The sequence below is a fragment of the Opisthorchis viverrini genome (genome assembly GCF_000715545.1).
Source record: "Opisthorchis viverrini unplaced genomic scaffold scaffold2821, whole genome shotgun sequence".
Classification (NCBI taxonomy): Eukaryota; Metazoa; Platyhelminthes; class Trematoda; order Opisthorchiida; family Opisthorchiidae; genus Opisthorchis; species Opisthorchis viverrini.
In genome coordinates this window covers 3,477-15,843 of record NW_008752423.1, presented here as the reverse complement: position 1 = coordinate 15,843, position 12,367 = coordinate 3,477, and the positions used below count along the sequence as shown (strand labels likewise).

At 44.9% G+C, this 12,367-nt stretch overlaps 1 protein-coding gene across 1 annotated transcript in view; it reads right to left on the bottom strand.

The window, feature by feature from the left end:
- Positions 1–9,692: 9,692 nt before the first annotated feature.
- T265_12056 (hypothetical protein) overlaps positions 9,693–12,367 on the bottom strand; it is a gene marked incomplete at both ends in the record, with an annotated part of 4,633 nt that continues 1,958 nt past the window's right edge. Inside the window, 5 exons of the mRNA XM_009178980.1 lie at positions 9,693–9,795; positions 10,950–11,025; positions 11,359–11,489; positions 11,699–11,772; positions 11,996–12,094. Of these exons, the coding sequence (XP_009177244.1) occupies positions 9,693–9,795; positions 10,950–11,025; positions 11,359–11,489; positions 11,699–11,772; positions 11,996–12,094 (483 nt within the window). The remainder of the gene's footprint in view (positions 9,796–10,949; positions 11,026–11,358; positions 11,490–11,698; positions 11,773–11,995; positions 12,095–12,367) is intronic.

The following is a 12,367-nucleotide window of genomic DNA, read 5'->3' as shown; positions in this document are numbered from 1 at the left end:
AGTGAGTCACTCAACACTAATATGACAATATTTGTTACAACTGGTCGACGCTTCGAAACTGGAGTAATTCTTCAGCGAATATACACTCATTTGCAAACTAATTTGGTTTTTTCGAGAGACTCACCTGCAATCCAGCTGAATCTCTCGTTTGTGATGTTCTCAGGAGTAGCTCTTCTCAAAACTGCACGAAAAGGCGTAGTTTTCGGATTGTTAATCAATCTGGTACCGAATTGTACACGTATTTTTCTTATAATGTCTTTGTAAGTAAGTAGTTTTCTGACTACCAGCTGTTGGTAATTCCACTCGCAGGATGCGGGCCACATTAGCCAAGAAGATCGTGACAACCGTTTATCTGTGTTACGATACTGGTAAACAGCGGTACGGGTTGGAAAATCTATCAGTGTGCTTTTTAAGCACCTATGAGAACAGTCAGAAGATAGTGCTTTCCCCGTGACTAGGGAAAAACTTGGACTATTAGTGTAGCCATTATGAAAGCAGTGAACGCCGAGGGTCCAACAAGAAGACCAAGGAAACGTTTGCTTGAAGATTCACATCTGAGGGGACAGATTTTTCCACTACATGCAATCATTAGATAAATCGCACTGGGCAGTGAATATAGTCTACGTGTAATATCAGGAAATCTGTCATTTATCTATTTCTGGCTTTAAAATAGTTCAAACTGGTGACGCAGCACAATAAACGCGTTCTTTGGAAGACGGTAGACAAGTGTCAGGTTCCACTTGACCAGAAGTTTCACTTGATTTGACTCTCACTAGAATAACGGTCCTGAGTAAAATCGAAATTCGTAAGCGCGCCGATACTTCCTAATCCAATAATGTAGACAAACCCTAAGAATGTTAGCGATGTTGTGATGTATCCAGGCAACTGGATGTGCTGCACCAGGCCACAAACGAGAGATTCAGCTGGAATCTCTCGTAAAACCAAATCTGTTTGCAAATGAGTGTAGTTCGCTAATTTTGTGCAATTTAGTTTCGAGTAGAACATAAGGTTGACGGGAACTCGGGGACCGCGCCCAAGAAGGGAAAAACCGGTCATGGGGTGAACAGTTCTGAGAGTATGATAACGACAAAAACAATGCAATAAAACTGTAACTAAAGAGCTTCAGCGTCAAGGTGGGTGATTTTGTGTATAAGTTCGAAGCGCAACAATTTACCAGAGTAACCCAATCCGCTCTGAGCTGAAGAAAAGCTGCCAACTCTATTTGATGGAGCGGTTTTTCCGGCCAAATGGTGTAAAAAGTTAAACAGAGTGAGCAAATCCGTCTCTTGTTAATTTTCAAATCGGAAATTACCTGTAGTTGGTCGTTGGTTTGCTCGCAAACGTTTCATCACCAATCGAGATGACATCATCAGTGCGCTGTTAGGCGGCGTAGTGGTGCGTAGCGATGGGTCGATGGTTGTGCATTAAGTAGTGTTGCGTGTGTGTCAATATAAGTGTCCTTGGTCCTTCCTAGTTCCGACTTGTGACCTTTATTGATTTAACTGCAAGGAGTTATTGGACTCACGAAGAAACAAATATTCTGTTCTCAAAGGTCACGTGAGCATAGGCGGATCAGGACACGGGATAAGAGAGCTACCAATGGAGCCGCCCGACCATGGTCGGAGGTCAGCCCCAGCTGTCAGTAAGCTTAGTAACGCACAACACTACTCAAAGCACAACCATCACTGCGCTCTCTAACTACGCACTGATGATGTCACCTCGATTGGTGATGAAACGTTTGGGATCAAACTGCCAAGCGAACAAACTTAGGACCATTCACGCTACCTGAGCAAGCAGCATTTTCCTCTATGGATCATCCATAATCCTACGCGTTTAAGTCCGTTGGTCTCCCGACATCCAACCCAACTGTGACAAGGTTGCTATATTGTATATTACCTGAGGGCGAACAACAGTACTGAGGAAACCGAACGGGATAACTAATAGCGATCGATTACTGTAAATTGAACATGGTTGCATGGATGCGTGACGGGTAAAACTCTTACCTAGACTGATGCAGATGAAGGGCCTATTGTCACACGAGATCGTAGATATAAACAAAAATGTCGGTTGACTAAAGTAAAAATCAGATTCATAAACCATTTTCCGGACGGACATGCTGTTCTTCTTTACTAACAGGAACTGGGCCGCTTTGGAACCCAACCTTCATGCAAATGCAACTTGCGCAATTGCCAAGGTATCTGAAAAAGGACGCTGGGTGACGCAGAATTGCAGAAGACAGTTCTTTTTTACATGCAGCTTTGATCTTGATCCTAAAAGTATAACTTGGTAGTTTAGCTGTTGTCTTTTGTCTTTGCATGAGGGTATAAAATTGGCTGCTCGAAAGGCCTGTAAGTGAACTGAATCAGAACACAGTACGAGTGCACATCAGGCGTATAGTGTAGCAGATCGAAACTGTTATGCAGAGACACATGGTCACCCAGTCGGCATACGGACGAAAGAACTCCTTGGGCTGCTCGGTCACATCCATATTACTACATTATCACCTCTGTGATTGGATATTCTCGTAACAACCAGTCCTAAGGCGGCTGCGTGGAGGTGCACTAGACCCTGGCTATTCCACCCTGTACAAGAACGTCGTCCTTTTAGTGCTACTGAATCACGCTGGCATTCCCGAGTTGCACTGGTAAAGTCCGTTAAACTTACAAACGACAGAGTGATGTGACACAGACTGGAGGTTACAGAGGAGAGCAGTCATTCGACACAACAGTTTATGCGAGAAAGCTTATTAGCCCGCCTACTCACACGTAGTTACTGTGGCAAGGTCCGCCAGAGCTATTGAAACAGTTTCCGTGCGCATTTGATTCGTACTCTTCAAATTGAGAAGACCTCGGTTCGAACATGGTTATTTGAGATCAAACGATTCCTCGTAGGTTTTGAGAAGAAAACTATCATTGCCATAAAGTCTAGCAGTTCCGGTAAACCCTTCCCCGCATTCAAGTCTAATAATCTATTGGTAGTACGGAGAGATTTAGGAATTTTCAATTGAGGTTTCTTCATGTAATTGAAGTCAATCTACGCTGAAAAGCACTGTAGAAGCACCGTATTGATGTTTCATCATCAACAGAACGCAATCCACACAGGGAAACTCGAACCCGCGACTTCTCGGCTGGTAATCTGAACACTTAACCGGTCGATCACAAGCAACGTGATTAATTCGCACTTAGCTAGATTTTGATTGAGGAACTGCTCAAACTGTTGCGGCAGCTTCAAGCGAGTCTTCTACACCATGTCGATACAGTAACATAGATAAACGAAGTGACCAAGGCATCTGGTAATGTGCAGCGGGAAGCGATTTTGGAGCAACCTGAAACGCGACTTTGCCGTCACAAACTTGAATGAATTGCATGGCCCCCTTCTAACGGACATATTTATGGCAAGCTTTGAAATGTGAGTAGAACAGCCCATTGGACGGCCGAAATTCTACAGGAGACACGTAGATAGCGTACTTTCCGGAAATTGAGCAGCGATCATCCAAATGTCATATCAGCAGTTGAGCAAGATGTGGATGATACAACTGCCTTCCTTAGTATCCAACTGACCCGTCGAAACGCTGAAACAACACTTCGTAGGCCAGTCCATCAATGAAACGTCTGAATCGATTCTCCTAGTTTAGGGCCGATGTTCTACAAAAGGAGATTAGTTTGAGCATCATGCGCTTGACGAATGAAAGTACACGAAAGATACAATCACCACCAAACTTAAATATCCGTAGGGGAAACCTCGTTTGAAGAAGGATAGGATCGGACAGTCTCACAAAAGCAGAATTCGAAACCCAGAGAAGACAGTAGTAGGTTAGTGGAGCAGCGTTTGGCCTCAGCTGTTAAACAGGCTAGCAAACCCGTAGTGACCTACAAGTACAACCAAATCCCCAACACCTGCGGTTCCAGCAAGCCGGCTATAATATTATTCAGCATCCTACGTGTGGATGCCTTCTCCCGGCAAAACGGAGGGGCAAATTAGAGTTAGACAAGCGAAACATCCCGATTTGGACGCAGCTTATAAATCGATCGGCCCTACCACTCCTGAATGCAAACTCTCATACATTAATAGCTAAACGATCGACAGCTCACCAGTCACTTGAAACTGAGCATCGTGTTGATCGTGTACAGGACCACGAACACTACAGTTTGCTGGATTGATTTCCATCTGAAGATGGAAACCAGGACGATGTTAACAGTTGGTCATATCGTTGAATTCCCTTGGGAAACGGCTTGTTTTTAACATCTTGATTGTAAAGACTTGTTCTATTTTATTTGTATGATATTGTTATCCAGTTCACACGCAAACAGATTGAGCGAAATACTCCATACATATCGTGCAACAGCTCATTTCTTAGTGTGCCCTTCAAATATATAACGGAAGGTTCTATTTCAAGCGTCCCTCTCCGTACATTTAATCTTTCTTATGGGACTAATGCACTTACACAACAGTTCGATTCTTTTACACTGTGGACACAAAATTCTTCTTTAATGAGGTCCCCAGAATGGTAAACAACCGGAAGCCAACATCACTGCAATTTAGTTCCTGCATGGCGAATCGAACGCAAAGACTTTACTTCTACTCCTGGTAACAATAAAGAGCATAATACTAGTGGTCGAGAGCTACATGTTCCACTCGTCACGCACGGTGCTACTCGCTCGAAACAAGTCAAGACTGGACAAATAATAATCACTTTATTTGTGGTAGACGAGATGATGCGGACACTGAAAGGTTTCCAAAACCCTAGTGTCCAAATAGCAGGTTACGAAAACCTCGTCGATCTGAAACGTGCAGAGAGAATCTTAGAAGAGGGAAAGGTACGTGCTTTTGGATGAAGGGATCAAACTCATCCCGTCTTTTGACCATGCGCTCTTCATCCACAAGGTGTAAGGTTACGTTCCTAGACATGCAGTCAGTTAACACGCCATTTGCAAAACATGGAGACGCCAATATATGAATCCTTTCACATATACCGGTTAAAATGTGACGGATGAGGTCAATGCACAAATCTCCAAGACTGGGTTCACGCTTGCTAATTTGAGGCGGCAAAGTTGTATATTCCCAAATCTCAAGTGGCGTGTACACTAGACTACAGTACGGGCTGGTTGAGAGACATGGGCACTGCGAGTGGCTGACCATCAGCGTTATCTCAAAACCATAGCTCGCATAGTCTGATGCCAACAAATCTGCAACGAGATATTTCGAAAGCGTTCAATGGTGTAACGGGGGATTTAGTCGAAGATCCATAGCCAAATTCTGTGGTCGCTTGGTCATCTTTTGTGAATTATCGTTTTCCACGCCCAGATGAGTGGTGCAAGCAGAGGGATAATCAACCTTCGACCTGGTACAGGATGCTGTCCGTGCGACTCACCTTCTGGGATGAGGCCCACGTGACCACCACTGTGTATGGTTGTTGACGCCTTAAGGTATGGCTGCTAATCAATTTAAATACGTTTTCGTTGTCGTGAATGAGTGTCTGGAGGTGTGGGCACCTCAGAATGATTGTGTAGGCTGACACTAGGCCACCTCTGTCCACTTTTATTTTCTTCAAAATAAGGTTCTCAAGTAAATTGTGGTTGTAAGATTTTGAACACTGATGTTGGGCCGTTGATGATGATGGTGAGCCACTTTGTGGGCAAAATTAGCTTGCGAGCCAGAGCGATTGGAGGATCGGAAAATCGTACACCGCTGACTATTCGCCAAAATGGTGCATAGTTCAAGAAATAAGCCCCAGAATTCCTCGCACCGGAACTTGGAAAAGGGGTCTCTCAACGGTTCGTTCAATTTGAAGGAAAAGCAAAGCAACCTCGCATAACTTGATATTATTATTATTGAAAATCACCCACAGTCTGCGAAACCCAGCTATCCTCAAAGTCGCTTAAAAACAAAGTTCTCTACATCTGTTTAATCTGGCAAGATCTCGAATTTTTACGATCTACGGGACTGCAGAGGGCAAAGTAAAATGAACCGTTGTACTATACACTCGTTGCATTTCACTACATACATCCAAATGTGTATTACTTACGAAGAATCAAAAGTGGAACTGAGAAGCAGAATGCTGACGCGCTTATGATTCTTTGAATCTATCTTGACCCCAGACCCGTTTATTATTCGTTACGACCCACTACTAGAATCCGCTGTAGAAACAAGTGCTCTGAACTATGGAGTCGGCATAATTAATTTTCATGTAGCCTTCATCAGTTGCCATTAAATCACTTCATATGGCAAGACGATTGCACTCAACTACGGGTAACTACGAGACTGAGGGAAGCTTTGTTGATCTAATGTGCCGTGGAAACTTAACGTAAGCCACGGTAAGCCTGTGCACACTATATTTGGTTGGAGGGACCGAGGTCGGTTTACAGCGATGGACTACAACGCTGCTGAAGTACGAATTCAAGATTACGTATTAGCTGACTGATCATCGTCTCAGATCGGCTCAATTTGACGAGAAACGGATGATATCGTGATTGGGGCCATTTTCTTCGTGCGAGAACCGAACCAGTGTTGGAGGACGTTCTCACTCTCCTAAAGGGAGCTAGTCGAGGTTCACTGCTGAGTTCGTATCGAAAACTTCCACCGTGGCCGAGCTCGAGTGTTTCAGTGATCCTACGAGCTATCTGGATGGAAATTCGTTTCACAATGTTAAGCCACGCCGGGAAAGCCAAAAATGCAGTTACACCGAGGCCTTTGAGTCCCGTACTATGGGTAATTATATTGCGGAGCTGTCTGGGTAGAAAGTCGCACATTACTTTGCGACAGAAGCGTGCAACAGTGAGGTGTTATCTTCATGTGACCAATGCTTGCATATTTGTGGACGTAGTGACACTAATCTCCCCAAAAAGCAACGGGTTGGAAATGGTTGGCCTATAGACAGGATTGTTTAATCGCCCAACGGTTTTCCGTTGCCAACAGTGCATTACTCAATATGGTCGAAACATTCAAAACCAAAAGTTCTCATGCCACTGAGAAGGCATTCGCGTGATATGCGCAGCTTCATTAGGAGTTAGACAGTTATCCTTGGCTTCCTGCGTCCAAATTGGCGGGAAAGTTCCCCAAAGGAGACTCTAAAAACCCGCTGCCTTGTGGTCCAGATCTTTTAGTCAGAGACTAGGGTCACCGAAAAAGACTACTAATGCGGCTGCGCATAGCACGTATCTTTTGAGTAGTATGATCCCCTTTGGTTTTGAGTGTTTCGGCCATATTGAATAATGCACCTGCGGTCACGGCCAACCGTTGAAGTGTGCGGGTTTTAGGGCCGACTTTTTCTAACTTATCCTTTCTCAAGAGAAGGCAGCATCGCTGTTCTCATAAATATGAAAACGCTGGTATCCCAAAGGAAAAACCTTACTGCCTTCACACTACTATTGCAGAGGACGGTACGACTTTACCTCCAGACCGTCTCGTAATACGATTTCTTGCAGTGGGAGGACTCGCTTTTCTTCGTCGAGCTGCTCTAAACTGGCCTTCCTGGTATGTTTGAACCTTGTGGAACTGAGTTCCAGTCGGTGTAGCCTGCAGGATCACTGCAGTACTGAAGCCCGACCACCAAAATAAGGTGGCATCTTTATGTCAGCGTGCTTCATACTAATGTGTGAATGGGCAACGTGACGTCCAAGCACAGGAGATACAGCAAAAGTTTCAGTGGTTAAGTGGGTCTGGTGAGAAGATGAAATTGACAATGCTGAGGTACGTCAAACGGTTTAAAAATGAAGAACTCTCGCGACAGGCGAGTTAATTACATTTCATGCGTTACACTCATCACGGTACGTAATCCGGAAGAAGCCGAGCGGCACAGTCCACTTGCCAATGAAGAATGGAAGTCCAGTAAACTCAATCATGTTGACAACTGCCGCCTCCTTAGATGGGGGCCCGACCCTTGACTCGTCAGCAGCTAACAGCAGACTCGACCCAGCAAAGTAGCCAGTGGCGCTCCTTCCGTGTGCAGTTATCCTATTTCAACTTCACCACATCCACTAGCTTATCAAGCGATCGAGCTCAGTGTTCGAATATAGGTTTCCAGGATCCCCGCTCTGCGTGAACGAAACTGTGCTAACTGGAATCCAAGTAACCTTCGAAGAATGCTGATTCAGTTAAATGAATACGTTGTAAAAGTTCATGCAGTGCCACCGAAAGCATCGGCTGCGCAGTTAAACAAACGGTTAACTAAAGCAACCCCGCAGTTGGCTTAACTCAAACCATTGTTGACGGACGTGTTTTGTCTTTGGGACAAGTTGCCATCCCACGAGAGTTACAGTAAGCCGTGACCCCGAAATCGATCAAGAAAAAGGGTTTGGTTCGCCCCCGGGAACTTTTATTTTATTAAGCGAAGTCGCTGCGTTTTTATCGGTGCACAACTAATCCTTCTGGAAGCTACAATGAGACCACCGTACTTGGACAGTTCTGCTACGAGCATGTCTCTTCAAGTTGCCTGGCCATTCCACAACTGCATATTCTCTTGCCGTACCCCTTTCGTAGTCCGAGGTAAGTTCAGGGACATCGAATTACAACTTCTGTTGAGGTAGTATGTCCGTTGCAGTCCACTTGACACAAGTCGGTCCGTTCAGTTTACTTAAGTGCTTGTGCTATATATCCAACAGTTCTTCACGTGACGTCAGTATCCTGGAAATTTTGGGTCGGTTCGGTGCTCGACCCATGAATGGCTCTCAGACAATCGTGAAGTTCCTTGTGTTGCTGCCAAGAGGTGAATTCCTTCAACTACTCATTTCGCTTTTCCCACCATTCATCCTTAATTCGATTGAGTTACCAAGCTCAGTGTTTGATCCAGCACTTCTTCCTAGTTGATGGGCAGACCGACGACGCTGCCAGCCAGAACGTATCCAGGTCGACCCACGTCGAGCTCGTTACCGACTGTTTGGGATACGAATACCATACGAGAACTCCGTATCCTTGTGTGAGCTAAGGAACTTCCGACATACTTGAATGTCAAACTCAGGATATGTATAATCACTGTCAATTTCCGGAGTATTGTTCGGAGCATTAAAGTTGTGTCCAAGGTTTTGTCTTCTAACCATTCCGCTGTGCTAGGAGTCGGGATCAGGCAACTTAACTGGGATAGAATATCGTCACAGTCCGCTCATAGTATTGTTTGCTCGCTGCGTTATGGAAACAACACATCAACGGGAGAGAAGTCAACATTGCGATCTGGAAACTGCGTGAGGGATGATCACCCCTGGCACCGAAGCTGGACTGTTGGAGTCGTCCTCAAAAGAATCGGTAGGTGATTTGATATATATATATATATATATATATATATTCAGTGTCACTTTTCTGTAGACTGTCTGTTGTTCGCAGCATCCAAGTTGTGTCCAAGGTTTTGTCTTCTAACCATTCCGCTGTGCTAGGAGTCGGGATCAGGCAACTTAACTGGGATAGAATATCGTCACAGTCCGCTCATAGTATTGTTTGCTCGCTGCGTTATGGAAACAACACATCAACGGGAGAGAAGTCAACATTGCGATCTGGAAACTGCGTGAGGGATGATCACCCCTGGGAAGCTAGCTGGACTGTTGGAGTCGTCCTCAAAAGAATCGGTAGGTGATTTGTGGCGTCTGGGTGGAATCATTGAAATGGAGACGACATGTCAATCAGATACGACAGACTCTCCGAAAAGCGGGAGAACAGTCAACAGACTTCAACCTGTTGCGCGACCACCACTAATAGCCACTGCTTCACATGCATCGCCCAGAACAGATCCACTGATGCAACCGAGATGCCATACTGGCCGCGCTAGAAAACAGGTGGAGTCTTTTGAATTTTATCCGCACCGACAACCTGACGTTGAACTACCGAAACGGGAAGGCATATCAAGAAGGTCAGATTCCTGAAGATTATCTCAGAATACCCTAAATCACTCCGCTCCAGTAAACGCTAAACAGATAGTTCTGAGTCAAAGCCAGACGGTGCGAGACAAACTTGTATCACACCAGATAGTATTGAACCAGGGAGAGACAGTGCCCTTCAAGAAAAATAGCTTGAGGCCAGTGTGCTTCCGGAATCGCACTCGCTTGTTCGTAATAGGGTTCTTTGTCTCCGGCATTAGGCACTGGAGCGGGGCAGCAGTCAGATGTAACAGATTGGTGACGCAGTTGGATAGGATACCATATCTCTTCAGTTCGATTGCAACAAAGGCGATGCACCTCGCAGTATGGTCATCCAGCGATTAACGGTCCCCTGTAAAGTGAATGAGCAGCAAAAAAACAAATTTGCATGGATTGTTACGACACTTTCTACGGTAAATCAGAAAAGGATAGCACTGTTTGAAGCATGATACAGCTTGATATAATGCATGCAAAACTAAGTTTGAGGTAAAACCGAAAACAAACACAAAACCTTTCTATGGTGAACATGAAGAAAAACCCAGAATGATGTTGAAAGACGATAATCAGATTACTACCAGCTACGTTTGGATTAAAACACAGCAGACCTTCTCAATGAGACACCGAGGAACAGTTGCAACCAAACCACAAAAGAGTCGCATCCTGATGAACATCTTGTGCATATCAAGAAGCTCTGAAAAATATACTACCAATATTCAACGATTTCGTCTGTTGAAACTGAGCAAAACTAACAATCCCGAGACAGTTCATTGATCACGGAAGATGATGAAACCAACTAATGAATGACCCGAGATGTACTTTAGAGATTATTGCACGAACCGAAACGAAAAACTTACGGAAGGAATGAAAAAAGCACAAACAAAGTGAACATCCGACGGAAAATACCAAAGATACGGAATAAATAAAAACAACCAAAAACTAAGATCACAAACATCCACGGTCTAAGTGACACAAAGGCCTATGCATGTACAAAGAAACCAGAAAAACACTAAAGAGAAAAGAGAGAGAGAGAGGAAACTGACGCCACTAGAAACACAAAAAACGGACGCAAGCACAGAAAAACGCACCAACCACTAAGACACAACCCACCTGGTCGACAAATCATCCATCGCCTTCCCCGCCCCGACAAGCCACACATCATCCGGCACCGAGCTACCGACCAAACCTAAAACACAACAAAGTAACACAAGAAAAGTAACATGTGCTCAAAATAACCAAACACCCACAAACTCGCTCACATGTACCACAAACGTGGTCAGATACTGCGTAATCACTGGTTATCAGGGAGGGCAAGAAATCATCAGCATATGCAACCATAAACAACCTCGTCACACTACACTCACCTACAGTCCGTACACCACCGAAATCCACATGGTCGACACACGGCACTCTCAACGACACCCGATCCAAAGACAGCCAAATACTGTCTGTCAACCGAGTACGGACGCTCAAATCTCCACTGCATCATTCAAAAACATCGACAACGTCAAAGGCCCACATAGCCCGAAACCCCAACCGCCAGCACAACACATCGACTGCAGCAAAATTCCAAACAATCGGCCATCACTCCATTGTGACGACCCAGATCCGCAAAACTCCACCACGGGACAACCAAAGACAACGACCGACCTGCAAAGAAAACACACAAATTACAAAACAGATTATTCACATGTCACAGCAGTCACCACGTAACAACACACGTCACAAATTCCACACTGTCAGAAACACAAACAACATCACATACGCACGCATGCTAACACGAAGCAGGCGAGTCCGAGTGAGCTGGGATGGCATCACAGCAACAAAAACGAAACGACCGTATCAATGAGCCAACTCACAGAACAACCGTGCTGCCCGACAAATCGTCCACCGTAACCGCGAAATCACGAACAACGCCACAACTCAACCAAACCTATACAAACAGAAAACAAAAAGAAAAAAAAACAAATAAACTCGCGCAATCTCATCGCTCGACAAAACCAAACCAATATACGCCAACACAATCTCAGAGTATCGATCGTCTATCAGACCCAGTCAGAAGACCGTCGTGATACTCAAATCATCATCAAACAAATCCGTACACATACACATACGAAAACAAACACAATAATAAAAAACAACAGACACAAACTCACATCCAACATCAACATCGGGGCCGAAATAGAATTCGACACATCCGGAGGACATGCAGACGGAATATCCTCGTCTCGAACCACATCCACACCGAAAGACCACTGTGCAAATCCAAATAGAAACGAAAACCAACATCACAATCAACAAAATCATCGGAAACCGCACTAACACAATCAGACCATTCGTAGTCACACATTGTCTGCGGGTAGGCAGACGGGTAGGCGGGTATGCGGGACGGCAGACAACGGTGGATGGTTTCCATCCACCCAACCAACCACACTAGTCCCCAAAACCAATACAAACAACCACATCAAAACCAATGCACTCAAACGCTTACTCGTCCTAGAGACACAACCCACCTGGTCGACAAATCA